A 15,433-nucleotide genomic window follows, 5' to 3' on the forward strand; every position below is an offset into this window, starting at 1 on the left:
TATGGTATTCTTGCTGAACTATTCCTTTGTTATCGTCAGCAACAACTGATGTTTAGAAAATAATATAGCCTACGTATTCTTCTCCAGAATTCAATGCCAATATTATAAGAAAGAGTGTGTGTGTGTGTGTGTGTGTGTGTGTGTGTGTGTGTGTGTGTGTGTGTGTGTGTGTGTGTGTGTGTGTGTGTGTGTGTGTGTGTGTGTGTGTGTGTGTGTGTGTGTGCGTGTGTGCGTGTGTGTGTGTGTGTGTGTGTGTGTGTGTGTGTGTGAGAGAGAGAGTGTGTGAGAGTACAGTAACTGTAAGCACAAGGACGGGTTCATGCAAGGATACCAAGTCATCAGGAAGTGAAACAGAACAGAATGTGCTGTACTAATCTGATTGAAAAACACTGTGCCCTGAGTGGTCGGAAAAAAAAAAAATGTTTTATTTCAGCAGGCTAAAAGAGAATACTGTGTCACAGGGGAAGAAGAGAAACAACAATAACAAAACACAAAAGTTTAACCACAGACACAGTGTGTTGGCCCATAGGTGAGAGAAAAGCTGCCTAGTACACTCAAACATGATCACAGAATGAAAATAAAGCTGAGCAACATCATGCTCTTTGTTTGTTGAAGAGCCATCTGTGATACAGAACCTCATCAGTTTAATTTCCTGTCCTAATCCTTTTTAGCTGTGGACTTTTGGCCTACAAAGGTCAGAGGGGGTGATAGCTGAGGAACATGGAAGTTGTCTGGCTGAACCGTACTGCACTCTAATTCATACATTCCGTTAGATATTGTGTCAGAGCTTAGAACTGTAGGCCAGAGTCAATGTCTAAGCCCTGTTTTTTGAATGAATAGGTCAAGGCCAAGCACAGTGTGGTATAAATAGGGTAGATGGAAGGAGCTGGCTGTAGGAGGAGGATGAGTGAAAATAAGGAGATTTTATTTGTACCTTTATTTAACTAGGCAAGTCAGTTAAGAACAAATTCTTATTTTCAATGACGGCCTAGGAACAGTGGGTTAACTGCCTGTTTAGGGGCAGAATGACAGATTTGTACCTTGTCAGCTTAGGGGTTTGAACTTGCAACCTTCCGGTTACTAGTCGAAAGCTCTAACCACAAGGCTACCCTGCCGCCCTGCCATAATATGTTAATTGCATTTGGAAAGTATTCAGACCCCTTGACTTTTTCCACATTTTGTTACGTTACAGAATTACTCTAAAATATAGTTTTTTAAAAAGATGTATCATCAATCTACACACAATACCCCATGACAAAGAAAAAACATTGTTACCTTATTTAGTACATAAGTATTCAGTCCCTTTGCTATGAGTCTCGAAATTCAACTCAGGTGGATCCTGTTTCCATAGATCATCCTTGAGATGTTTCTACAACTTTATTGGAGTCCACCTGTGGTAAATTTAATTGATTGGACAGGATTTGGAAAGGCACACACCTGCCTATATAAGATCCCACAGTTGACAGTGCATGTCAGAGCAAAAACATAGCCATGAGGTCGAAGGAATTGTCCGTAGAGCTCCGAGACAGGATTGTGTCGAGGCACAGATCTGGGGAAGGGTACCAAAACATTTCTGCAGCATTGAAGGTCCCCAAGAACACAGTGGCCTCCATCATTCTTAAATGGAAGAGGTTTGGAACCACCAAGACTCTCCCTAGAGCTGGCCGCCAGGCCAAACTGAGCAATCCGGGAAGCAGGGCCTTGGTCTGGGAGATGCTGTGGGGATGTTTTTCAGTGGCAGGGACTGGGAGATTCATTAGGATGGAGCCAAATGTATTTTTTTTATTTTTTATTTAACCTTTATTTAGGGAATGTACAGAGAGATCATTGATGAAAACCTGCTCCAGAGCACTAAGGACCTCAGACTGGGGGCAAAGGTTAACCTTCCAACAGGACAATGACCCTAAGCACGCAGCCAAGACAACGCAGGAGTGGCTTCCGGACAAGTCACTGAATGTCCTTGAGTGGCCCAGCCAGAGCCCAGACTTGAAACCGATCCAACATCTCTGGAGAGACCTGAAAATAGCTATGCAGCAACGTTCCCCATCCAACCTGACAGAGCTTGAGAGGATCTGCAGAGAAGAATGTGAGAAAGTCCCCAAATACAGGTGTACCAAGCTTGTAGTGGCATACCCAAGAAGACTCGAGGATGTAATCACTGGCAAAGGTGCTTCAACAAAGTACTGGGTAAAGGGTCTGAATACTTGTGTCAACGTGATATTTCCATTTTTTTTATTTGCAATACATTTGCAAAAATGTTTTTGCTTTGTCATTATGGGGTATTGAGTGTAAATTGATGAGGATTTTTTTTAACATCCATTTTAGTATTAGGCTGTAACGTAACAAAATGTGGAAAAAGTCAAGGGGTCTGAATACTTTCCAAAAGCACTATAGATATTGATTTTAGAACCTACCTATCCACCACTGGTTAGCACTTTATGCTACACTGTAAAAATGAAGTGTTTTGTAACACTAAAACTAGTGGCAACTGAGCTGCATACCTTAAAGGAGATGAAACCTTAACTTTGCTAAAGTATTGAAACACATGGTTGTGAGGGCATTGTGACAGATTTCAGGTGTACTGAAACATTCATCCTGAGGTGTTCTGAAACATGTCATGGTGTGTTGTAACATCACATAAGAGTTGTGCAACACCTTGCCAAAAGCTGGGAACCCTGACCCAGAAAAGGTTGAAAACACTGGTGTTTGGATTCCTGTGTTGTGCAGAATTAGATCCCTTCTCTTTTGGTGTTGTTTCCCCCGCTCTAAAGCTTGAAAACACTGATGGTGTTTCGAATTCCGTCTAGTGTATAATTAAATCCCTTCTTCTGGAGTTTTCAAATACTGTAAATGAGAGTATCTCATCTTATTGTGTATTCCCTGCTCTTATAAACTCCTCATCAGTAATTCCAAAAGGTCATATGGACAGCATTATGTTCAAACAAAGGATCCAATAATTTTGTTGTTGTGAAAATACAAAATACTACGTTTGTCCAAGATAATAATTAATGAGTACAAAATTACTTTTTCAAATGGTTTATCTTTTATTATCAAATTATCAAATGACAAAACATTAAAAGGTCTTATACATTTTTAGATTGATAAAGACAGTTCAAAGATCTGTAAGGCATTTATCATATTCTTTAAGATCAACAGAAATGTGGCATTATATTTCACGTTCATGGAAAAAAAGCAGGCAATGACTAATGTTAGAAGTAGCACTCATACAAAACTTGTAAAAAAAACTTCATCCCAGGGCTCAATACGACCCACCAGTCATCCATTTTGCTAATGACCTGACCTGAGTCTTTATATTCTGATAGTACACAGCATGGAAGATTGCTTAGATCTATTGAATAACAGACAGAACAGTTGCGCCGTGACTGGGAGACCCATGGGGCGGCGCACAATTTGGCCCAGCATCATCCGGGTTAGGGCAGGGATGTCCTTATCCCATCGCGCACTAGCGACTCCTGTGGCGGGCCAGGCACAGTGCATGCTAACACGGTCGCCAGGTGTACAGTGTTTCCTCTGACACATTGGTGCGGCTGGCTTCCGGGTTAAGTGGGCATTGTGTCAAGAAGCAGTGCGGCTTGGTTGGGTTGTGTTTCGGAGGACGCACGGCTCTCGACCCTCGCCTCTCCTGAGTCCGTACAGGAGTTGCAGCGATGAGACAAGACTGTAACTACCAATTGGCTACCACAAAATTGGGGAGAAGAAGGGGTTTCAAAAATAAACAATAAAGCCTACTCATCTCAAGTCTGAATCGGGACCAATGTGATCAGTGTAACGATGGTGGTTCTGCACAATGGTTTACTCCTGAAGACTGGCAGTGTTTTGACAAGCAACAGACCTGGGATCACATCCACCTTCTCACATGAATACCAGTTACCTTATACATGTTGCCTCTGCTATAATTTACATAGCCCTAAACATTTTGATTGTACATTATTTATAATCTCACAAAGTTGCCTGGCAACAGCAGGTCTATAATTAGTGCCAAAGTCTACCATAGGAAAATTATTAATTTCCCATTTTCTTCTTTAATGTTACCAGAAAATTGAATTTATATTTATAATCAATATTTATGCTGTAAACCCTTCGCAATTTAGAAACGTTTGATTATATGAGAGACACAGTCTGCCAAAACATTTTGTGTTTGGATGCTACCTTTTACATGCACGGAAACACAAAAAGGTGTTTTCACAACACTATTCAGATTGAAGAACCACTTTGGGTGGCGCAGAATACTTCCAATCTGTTTTGAAATACATTCAGTGTATTATAACACTTACATTGGTTTTACATTCAAACACACTCCAAACACCAGATCTCAGCTTAGGTGCATTACTTTTCATGGTTTTACTACACAGTGATGGTGTTTTGAGTCTTTCTATTTTAACAGTGTAGGTCTACCAGGGTGTTTGAAGTTTCAAGTTTTTATTGTCACGTGCACAAGTACAATGCCTTTCTTGCTTGCTCTTTCCCAACAATGCAGTAATCAATATCAGTGGTACTATAAAAAATACATCCAAAGTCAAGTAGAACAAAAACACACGAGAAAAAAAAAGTGCCAATACCATATTTATAATGTGCAGGGATACTGGAGTGGTAGGTTTAGATATGTATAGGGGTAAGCTGACTAAGCATTAGGATACTGTATATGATAAACAGAGTAGCAGCAGAGTATATGATGATTGTATGTGAGTGTGTGTGCATGTGTGTAGAGTCAGTATGAATGTGTGTGCGTGTTATGTGTGTGTGAGCAAATTAAGTGTGTGTGTGTGAGTGTGTTGGAGTGTCAGTACGAGTGAGTCTAATTGAGTGTGTAGCGTGTGCATAGAGACAGTGCAAAAAAACTACTTTTTTTATAGAAGGATAAGTGCAGATTGTCTGTGTAGCCATTTTGTTGGCTATTTAACAGTCTTATGGCTTGGGTATACAAGCTGTTCAAGAACATGTTGGTGTCAGACTTCGCGCTCCGGTTCCGCTTGCCATGCAGAAACAGAGAGAGTCTTCAACAAATTTCTGGGCCTGATATAGAGGCCCTGGATGGCAGGGAGCTCGGCCCAAGTGATGTACTGGGCTGTCTGCACCACCCCCTGTAGCGCCATGCAATTGAGGGCAATGCAGTTGCCATACCAAGCAGTGATGCAGCCAGTCAAAATGCTCTCAATGGTGCAGCTGTAGAACTCTTTTCAACCTCTTGAGGGGAAGATGTTGGGCCTTCTTCGCGAATGTTTGCGTGTGTGTGGACCATTTTATGTCCTTAGTGATTTGGACACCGAGGAACATGAAGCGCTTGATCCACTCCTCTGCAGTCCTGTCGATGGACAGTGGTCCACAATCAGCTCCTTGGTCTGAGGGAGAGGTTGTTGTCCACAGTCCACCACAGCGCCAGGTCACTGACATCCTCAGTGCCATCGTCACCGGTGATCAGGCCTACCACAGTTGCGTCGTCAGCAAACTTGAAGATGGTGTTGGAGTCGTGCATGGCCACGCAGTCGTGGGTGAACAGAGAGTGCAGGACGGGACTAAGCACATACCCCTGTGGGGCCCCTGTGTTGAGGGTCAGCATGGCAGAGATGATGCTGCCTACCCTCACCACCTGGGGTTCGCCCGTCAGGAAGTCCAGGATCCAGTTGCAGAGGGAGGTGTTCAGTCCAGGGTCCCAAGCTTGTTGATGTGTTGAACACTAAGCTGTCAATGAACAGCATTCTCAAATAGGTATTCCTCTTATCTAGGTGGGTGAGGGCAGAGTAGTGTGCATTTGAGATTGTGTCAGCTATGGATCTGTTGGGGTGGTATGCAAATTGTAATGGGTCTAGCGTGTCTGGGATGATGGAGTTGATGTGTGCCATAACCCGCCTTTCAATGCAAATCTAATCAAATTCATTTTTATTGGTCACATACACATATTTAGAAGATGTTACTGTGGGTGTAGCGAAATGCTTGTAAAAGTTGCTTAGGAGTTAGAAGCAGAGCTGCCATATCTGTCGGCTCCATCTTACTTGATGATTACAGATGTGAGTGCTACAGGGCAGTAGTCATTGTGGCAGGTGGCCTTAGGAAGGATGGTGGTCATCTTGAAACATGTGGGGATTACAGGCTGGGACAAGGAAAGGATGCAAATGACCGTGAATATGCCTGCCAGCTGTTCTGCACCTGCTCTGAGAATGCGCCCTGGAATTCCGTCCAGCCCGCAGCGTTATGAGTGTTGACCTGATTAAAAACCTTAGTCACGTCGGCCTCAGAGAGCAAGATCACGCAGTCCCCTGGGTCAGCGGGGTCGCTCATGCACAGCTAGGTGTTGTTTTTGTCAAAGCGTACATAAAATGCATTGAGTTCGTCTGGTAGAGAGGCATTGTTGGGCAGATCATGGCTGGGTCTTCCTTAGTAATCTATAATGGACTGTAGCCCCTGCCACAATCAGCAGGCGTCAGAGCCTGCTTAATAGGATTCCACCTTGTTCCTATATTGTCCCTTTACTTGTTTGATGGCTCTGCAGACGTCGTAGCAGGACTTCTTGTTCGTGTCCTCAGCTGTAACTTCAGGGTTGGCTACGATAACCCTGTGAGTGGTAGCCCTGTCCTTTAGTTTAGCGCTAAATCCTAAATTTTAATCCAGGGCTTTTTGATTGGGGAAGCAGCGAATCTTCACTGTGGGGATAATGTCTGCAATGTATTTGGTAATGAAGCCGGTGACACGGAGGTGGTTAGCGATGTTCTATCTAATACCACACCCCCTTGGGCCTTATTGATTAATTATAGACTTGGTGGTTTGAGTCCTGAATGCTGATTGCCTGGCAACGTTGGTAAACAATTTATTATAGCAATAAGGCACCTCGGGGGTTTGTGATATATGGACAATATACCATGGCTAAGGACTGTACCCAGGCACTCCGCGTTGCGTGGTACAAAAGAACAGCCCTTAGCCGTGACACAGTATATTGGCCATATACCACACCTCCTCTTGCCGTTTTGCTTAATTATACACCATGCTGGATAAACTATATATTACGTACCCTGCATTGTATGCTTAAGAATAACCATTGTATAAATAAATACATGTTATTTAGGTATCTGGTCTCGACACCGCTCTTTTTTTAAAAGAAAAACACACTTGGTCAGGTAGTCATAATACTCCACTCCAGTAGAGGGCGATAGGCCACTGGTAAAGCACTTTACTGACCCCGCGCGATGTCGAGATTATTTATTTCATTTCAACGCCATTTTCCAACACCGTGTGGAGACTACTGCTCGCAGGTAAGAATCGTCTGAGCGTGTTGGGAGACTTTGGCGCAGATATAACGAGTACAATTGTGATTAATGGATGTGGGAATGAAAACCGTTTACGATTTAAAAACATCATGCACTGTAAAATTGTTTTGCTTTAGTCGAATAGTTCGATTGAACCGTCAACAAAAGCCAGCATCTTGCTAAGCTAACCGCAATGCTCATCCACGGCTAATATTAGCTAATGGAAGCTAACAATGAGCAGCACTGCCAGATTAATACAATACATGTTTTTCCAGTCTAATTTATGAATGCATTTATCCATGCATTTACTTAAAGCTGTAACTAACTAGCGATCGTATTAAGTTACATTTTAACAATCGCGTTGTTGGTAGCTAGCTAAGCACGTTAAATTGCTAGCTAACAATATAGTTGACTAATCAATGCTAATCAAGTCTCCCTCCTTTCTTCCAGATTTATATATTTTGTCAACCCTTCAACGGAAACAAGTATCCTTCGAGATGGGAGGTAATTACCTAACGTGATATGCACCCAACCTCTTTTCCGGTCTCGTTTCTTTTATGTAAAAAAAATATTTAAAAAATAGTTTGGTTAGGGGCGTTTGGCCAGTTAACACAGCGTTGTCACAAATTTGATGGAAGTGATGTGAATTGTAGAATTCTAATGAATGTAATTGTGAATGACTGGATGTAGTACTTGTGGTATCTTATTTTCCTCTTTCCTTTCACTCTTAGAACCTGCTCATCTCAGAGATTGTCCTCTTGATTGTAAGGTATATGTTGGGAACTTGGGCAACAGTGGAAACAAGACTGAGTTGGAGAGGGCGTTTGGGTATTATGGCCCCCTGCGTAGTGTGTGGGTGGCGAGGAACCCCCCAGGCTTTGCCTTTGTCGAGTTTGAGGACCCCAGAGATGCAACTGATGCTGTGAGAGAATTGGATGGGAGGTAAGCCACTACTTAAATACATTATTGTCCACCAAGAATGGGAAATTCAGTTCATTACTTGAGCAAAACAGTCAGTCATATGCTGTATTCCAGTCTAACTAGTATGCTTCTGCAATTACTTTATGTGAACAGGACTCTGTCTGGCTGCAGAGTGAGAGTTGAGTTGTCCAATGGTGAGAAACGCTCGAGGAGCCGCGGACCTCCACCCTCCTGGAGCCGTCGCCCTGGACGTGATGACTACAGCAGCAGGCGCCGTGGGAGCCCGCCTGTCAGACGCCGGTATGATACATCACCTTTCACCTAGATTTATTATCACTTATCTTTAACATGTAGGCCAACACGTGTTTATAACCTACCTACCTTGCCAGTCAACCCCACACCCTCCCTTCCATCCCTTCCAACTGTATCATATGTCCTATCATTTCAATTTAGTGGGCTGGATTTGGCAGGTAGACACAAACACCTGCACTGTCTGTAGGTTGGTTAGTGCTGTGATACATTATACAATTTTTTACTATGGACACAATCAGAGCTGGGAAAGGATCATTTACTCATCTGAGGGATTGGGTCCCTTTTTCAGGTCAAAATTTAGGTGATTTCAAAAGGTTTAATTCAGGCATCATTTGTTGATCTGGGCAATACATTTAAGGTAAATTCTTTAAGATAAACATTTATCACCCATCAAATTTCGGAAGAAGGGGGCACTTGTTTGATCATTTAATTGCTATCTGGATGTCAGTTTTGTTTCATTTTCTCAGTTTCGTTTTTTTGCCTTCGATCTATATTAATAAAAATGAACCCCGTTGCAGAGTCATCACCATGCCTCTTCTCACCACCCTCTGAGACAGTCAGTCAACTAGTCCTCTTACAGCATCATGTGACCACTGACCAGCGCCAGCACTGTGCCCCACCCAATCAGCTTCGCTGGTGCCGTGTCACATGACCCAGGCATGGCCAGTCGTCATGTTCCGCTCCAGCCTATTGGTTCCTGAGCATGCAGCTCTCAGCTTCCTCCTCCTCCTCCAACCTTAACCCAATCGTCAGCGTCGCAGCCCACCTCACAATTCTGACCAGTCAGCGATTTAACTACTTTCCCCAATTATCAACACAACTACCTACAAGCAGCACAGCAGGCCCCGGCTAACCACACAAAGACAGGGAAAATCTACAACTACTGTACCCCCTCCAGCCAACCAACTCCATAACTCCAACATTTGCAACATGTGGCAAATCCTCTCTGCAAATTCTACCTCCCTCGCCATCAGTCTGACTTCCTTGCGTCATTTCTATCTTGTGTCCAAACCCCCAAAAATAGTAAGTTGCTTTTCTCCTGCTTTTTGTAGTGTCATGCTTACCACAGGTTTGGTTTAACAGCTGCTTGACAATATGCAATTGGCAGTCATAGAAAGTGTGGCTTGAATTTAGTTTCAAACAACTTGTGAGTACAATTATTATCATTTAGAATCTCCCTCTCATAGATTACAAATAAAGCTTTTGTCCTTAAACTCAAAAGTTGTGGGGTCTTGGAGCTGTCCTGGTTAGCATTAACTGTGTATTACCATTTATGAGGACCAATATTGGTAGTGATTTAAGAAATGTGCCCTTTGTTTGTACAACAAACAGTACAGGTATGTAGCTTTTAAGTCTGCATACTTGTATTTTATAGCTTCTAATTCATTGTCTCACTTTGTTTATATGCTTGTGTTCATTTAAACTTCCCCGGTCTCCTGAGTTTATAAGAGGTCTCATTTTGACCTCAGTTGGTTGTCCAGGCATTCTGTCCTCTAGCAGGGGTGCAGAGGATCCCCTGATCTGTTCCGTCTGCAGAAAGAGGAAGGCTGTGTGTGGTATTGTGTAATGATTGGAATGATGCTTCTTCAGGAATAAGGAATGTCATGTTTGACAGGTGTTATTGATGCAATAATACCCAGTATTAAAACAGTTTTTCCTTCTCCGTCCAGCTCTCCTAGGAGGAGGAGCTTCAGCCGCAGTCGCAGCAGGTGAGCGTAAATGCCTCTACTACATTCTCCATAGTGTTCCTCTTTGCCCAGCCTCCACACCTTAACCTGTCTGGGATATGTGGGACGGTAGCGTCCAACCTCGCCAACAGCCAGTGAAAGTGCAGGGCACCAAATTCAAAACAACAGAAATCTCATAATTAAAATTCCTCAAGCATACAAGTATTTTACACAATTTAAATATAAAATTCTCGTTAATCCAGCCACAGTGTCTGATTTCAAAAAGGCTTTACAGCGAAAGCACCACAAATGATTGTTAGGTCACCACCAACTCACAGAAAAACACAGCCATTTTCCAGCCAAAGAGAGGAGTCACAAATAGAGAGAAAATAATCACTAACCTTTGATCTTCATCAGATGACACTCATAGGACTTCATGTTACACAATACATGTATGTTTTGTGCATATTTATATAAAAAAATATAATTTTACATTACGTTCAGTAGTTCTAAAACATGCAGTGATTTTGCAGAGAGCCACATCAATTTACAGACATATTCATCATAAATGTTGATGAAAATACAAGTGTTACATGTGGAATTAGAGATATAGTTCTCCTTAATGCAACTGCTGTGTCAGATTTCAAGAACTTTATGGAAAAAGCAAACCATGCAATAATCTGAGTACAGCGTTCAGATGACAAAGCAGCCAAAAAGATATCCGCCATATTGTGTAGTCAACATTAGTCAGAAATAGCATTATCAATATTCACTTACCTTTAATGATCTTTATCAGAATGCACTTCCAGGAATCCCAGTTCCACAATAAATGTTTGATAAAGTATATAATTTATGTCCAAATAGCTTCTTTTGTTAGGGCGTTTGGTAAACAAATCCAAACGCACGTGCAGGTCCAGTCGGACGAAAAGTTCAAAAAGTTCCGTTACAGCCCTTAGAAACTTGTCAAAATAAGTATAGAATCAATCTTTAGGATGTTTTTATCATACATTTTCAATAACCGGAGAATTCCTATGTCTGTAGAAAAGCAATGGAATGAGAGCTAACTCTCCCGTGGCACTCCTGTGGCACTCTGCCGGTCACCTGGCCAATCCCCTCTCATTCGCCCCCACCTCACAGTAGAAGCCTCAAACAAAGTTCTAAAGACTGTTGACATCTAGTGGAAGCCTTAGGAAGTGCAATATGACCCCATTTACACTGTATATTGGAATGGCAAAGAGCTGAAACTACAAGCCTCAGATTTCCCACTTCCTGGTTGGATTTTTCTCAGGTTTTCACCTGCCATATGAGTTCTGTTATACTCACAGACATAATTCAAACAATTTTAGAAACGTCAGTGTTTTCTCTCCAATACTACTAATAATATGCATATATTAGCATCTGGGACAGAGTAGCAGGCAGTTTACTCTGGGCACCTTATTCATCCAAGCTACTCAATACTGCCCCCCTGTCACCAAGAAGTTAAAAGATTTGTGGTAGCTATCTAACTAGTAGGGATGTAAAGATTCACCAATCTGCATCGGTCCATGATTTTAAAATACAAGTTCATATTACATTATTTCCACCTTCTGAAAATACCTCATCTTTTGTGACTGACCACTAACGCATCCTCTACTTTAGTGGCAAACTGCATGTAACTCTTGCCAGTCATTGATCTACAAGTCATTTTGCATGCCGAACAACCCCAGGCAATATCAGTAGCCTAGTCAAACTGCACTGTGCCCAGCTTTACGTGCTGACCAACATGACTTAGTTTAGTCTGCCTGTTCCTGATCGTGCACATCTGCTCGGCACCTTCAGCATTCAAATGCTAAAATGGCTTGCGTGATATTAGGCTTTATTAGTTGAGTGAGAACCTGTGCAATTTGCTAGGTTGTTGTCTCTGCAAATGTTAAGTGTTTATTCCAGTAAAACACCATTTATCTGGCTATACCTGCTGAACAGGGCTTACTATAGATTTGATTTTGGTTGTTAAAGTTCACCATTAGCAATAGTTTGGGTTAAAAACATTTTTACATCATAATGTTAAGTTCCCTATTTAGGGGACTTTGAGCGGTGCTGGGCGTTTTGGTGTACAAAGCGCTTTATGAATGTTGTAGGGTCCCGTGTCTTATAGTGCAAGAAAGCCCCATCTCTCCACTCCTGCTCTACCAGCAGGGCTGTGTCAGGTTTCAGATGCTACATTTGCTGAGTGACTTGTCACATTTCTGAGCCTATCTAGACTAAGGAATTATTTCCTGTCTAATAGTGTTGCACAGTATACCGGTTATATCACAAACCCAAAACAACATGGTACTTATGATACCAACATTTGTTACTCCATATGTTACTCCAAAAATGTTCGGCCCTCCCAATCTAAAGAACCCACTGTCGCCTGTTATAAAATGTTTATACATGGCTCTGACGTGGTCAATACTAATCGATGCTCTATAGCTTAAAGTGACCACTGTTCAAATGTAATATTTCTGACCGTGTGAATACATGTGAGTACATCGGGAAACGCACTCTAATTGACTTGTTCTTCTCTAGGTCTCCGTCACGAGACAGAAGAAGAGATAGGTCTATCTCCAGAGACAGGAACCATAAACCTTCAAGATCCTTCTCAAGGTCCCGGAGGTAAGTGTGCGTTCATGACGTTAAATGGCGTCTGTTTCTTGTCTTTGTTTATCCACGGGCGTCTTCCTATATGGACAGGTGCAGTGGGGTTATTGACACCCTTGATGAAGATGCACAAAAATGGCTATAAAATAATTTTGATGCGCTACGCTCTAAAATTGTTGTAAATTATATTAATACAATTGCACGTAAATAGATTTTGTTTAACAAGTAATAAAAAAAGTTGTCAATTATCGACACCCCTGTTTTAATTTCCTTTCAATACCTCACCTAGTGAGGATGATGCCACTGAGCCTTTTTCAGAAATGTTTTATGAGTTGGTTAACACGTTAGAAGGAATCTTAGACCGTTCCTACATACAGAGTCCTTCCAGCGCCTTTGTCTGCTCTTATGGGCTGCAGTCTGCAATTCAAACTACAGGTTTTCAATGGGTTTCAAGTCTGGAGACTGAGATGGCCATTCAAGAGCTTTGTGAACTTTACCCAGTACCAGGACATTTTAGCCAAAAACCCAATCTGTTTGAATAAAATGATCTATATGCACTGAGCTTGGCCACGCGGTGTACAAACATAATAAAACCGTGAGTGCCTGTGACTGGCGAACGTCACAGGCACTCACAGGTAGCACAGTGTTGTCCGGGCTGAAGCTGCAACATAATTAGAGCACGTTCGTTTCTTGTTTCTGACTGAAAAGTGCTGTTACCCAAATAGCTAATTTGTTTAGGAAAAATATTCCATATTCCTTTAACCCTTGCTCTCTTTACGTGAAACATGTATGCATTGCATGCACGTCACCAATAGGGCCTCGCCTATAGCATATCATCACATCAATAAATTAGTTATAACAAAGTCCGAACACCGCAACAGCAAAATGGACGCGGGGGGGAAACTAGAAACGCAAATGTTTACTGGTTGCTCAGGAGGGAAAAAGGAAGTTGAGGTATGACAAACATTTGACTTAATTGTAGAAACTACTGGAAATCAAGAAAAATGAGGGTGTAGGAGCAAGTGCTGCGTGTGTATTGTTTGCCAAACAGGTGCTGTTAGATTAATCTATTTCCAAAGACCATTTGGAACCGTGTAAACAACATTAAGTAAATGATAAATGTTCCAGTCTGTTCGAACAAGAAAATAAAATGTAAAAAATTATATATATATATAATATTTTAAAGCCTTTATTACAGCAGCGACTAAAAACAGTTGCATGAATTGCGGTTTATTTATTGTTTAGGCTAATTATCCAAAGCTCCCTTTTTATTTAATTTTAAAGCAAATGCTTGATGGCATACGAGCCATTCATGCTTTGAAATGTGATGAAATTAACGAATAATGATTGCTATGAAATATAGGCCTATGTAAGTTACGGTATTAAGACTAAACAGGAAGCGCTCTTAGACCTACAACACCATGGTGGTTATACAGGGCCACGACTATAAGAAGCCTGCTAACAGTTAGGCTACTGATTATGGACCTAATTAAGTTGGTATCTTCTGTAATCAGTTTTCTTAGACAATTAAGGGCTGTTTCCTCGTCTTTTTACTCCGCTGCTGCCTCCGCCGCATTGTTGGGTGGCAGGTAGCCTAGTGGTTAGCGCATTGGACTTGTAACCGAAAGGTTGCAAGATCAAATACCCGAGCTGTCAAGGTTAAAAAAAATTAATAAAAAATTGTCGTTCTGCCCCTGAACAAGGCAGTTAACCCACTGTTCCTAGGCTGTCATTGAAAATAAGAATTTGTTCTTAACTGACTTGCCTAGGTAAATAAAGGTAAAGTAAAAAATTGTTCACCAATATGCTGGTTAACCTCGCTGTTATGCACATAGCAACAAAAAAATCTATTTGACTGCTCGCCTACAGAAATCTCGGTCGACCAACAGTTTTTGACCAAGCAATCGCGAAGTCGACTAAATTGGGTCAGCCCTAGTATGCACAATACTGGACGTCCATCAGTCATTACGCAGTCATTTTTGCTCGTCTTTATCAAGGGTGTCAATAATTTCGGACCCCACTGTATTTGGAGGGCTGTGGACATTGGATTGTAGTGCAAGTTATTATTGTTTCTGATCCTTGTTTTTCCCCCAGCCGCTCTAGGACCACGGAGAGAAAGTGAGTGACAGTCTGAAGTCCAACCCTGAGGATGTCTCTTGTATTGAATCAGGTTTTGGATGAGTGCGTTTCATTTTTAAATAATCTTTTAGATTTGTTTTTTCTTTCTTCCTTTTTATGAAGTGAAACGGCCGTGTCTATCCATCTTTGAAACAATTCCGTCTTTGCAAACTGTATCATTCACAAATTACTGTCTTTATTTTACCAAATGTGTCCTGTTTTAATTTGTTTAAATTTACATGCCGCATTGTCAAATTAGTTAAAGGATTGATTTAGAAAAATGTTTTCAGTCCACTTGGCAATTATTTCCCCCATAAATTCTGAAGTAGAATTCATACAGGAAGTAGCTGTCACACTGCATGTTGAGTAGAATGTGGTAACTCAACTACTTTGTATTTGTTTCTGTTAAACTGTTTGAAGTGATTGAATTAAACATTTGGTAACAGGTTTCCCTGGGTATAACTTTTTGGATTGTTTTGAGTTATGTTTAATTTACTTTTGATTGTGGCTCACTGAATGCTAGATTCTTGGATGGGA

The 15,433-nt window shown here is 41.6% G+C and overlaps 1 protein-coding gene across 2 annotated transcripts; it reads left to right on the forward strand.

Moving 5' to 3' along the window:
- Positions 1 to 7,151: 7,151 nt before the first annotated feature.
- LOC110494100 (serine/arginine-rich splicing factor 3) lies at positions 7,152 to 15,345 on the forward strand. Of its 2 annotated transcripts, none has more exons than XM_021568821.3 (7): positions 7,152 to 7,265; positions 7,710 to 7,763; positions 7,991 to 8,201; positions 8,334 to 8,480; positions 10,163 to 10,201; positions 12,707 to 12,793; positions 14,873 to 15,345. In XM_021568821.3, the coding sequence occupies exons 2-7, from the start codon at positions 7,757 to 7,759 to the stop codon at positions 14,898 to 14,900; spliced, it is 519 nt and encodes a 172-aa protein (XP_021424496.1). In that variant the 5' UTR covers positions 7,152 to 7,265; positions 7,710 to 7,756; the 3' UTR covers positions 14,901 to 15,345. The 2 variants fall into 2 exon arrangements, 1 of the variants encoding a protein (XP_021424496.1); XR_016487922.1 differs by having other exon boundaries at positions 7,212 to 7,265; positions 9,011 to 10,201.
- The last annotated feature ends 88 nt before the right edge of the window (positions 15,346 to 15,433 follow it).

Source organism: Oncorhynchus mykiss, chromosome 17 (genome assembly GCF_057628025.1).
Source record: "Oncorhynchus mykiss isolate SJ-2025 chromosome 17, ASM5762802v1, whole genome shotgun sequence".
Taxonomy (NCBI): Eukaryota; Metazoa; Chordata; class Actinopteri; order Salmoniformes; family Salmonidae; genus Oncorhynchus; species Oncorhynchus mykiss.

Excerpts from the sequence above, each read along its gene's own strand:
- LOC110494100 (XM_021568821.3), top strand. Across the intron at positions 8,202-8,333 it reads GTGAGAGAATTGGATGGGAG|GACTCTGTCTGGCTGCAGAG; the intron begins GTAAGCCACTAC and ends TTATGTGAACAG. Across the intron at positions 12,794-14,872 it reads TCCTTCTCAAGGTCCCGGAG|CCGCTCTAGGACCACGGAGA; the intron begins GTAAGTGTGCGT and ends TTTTTCCCCCAG.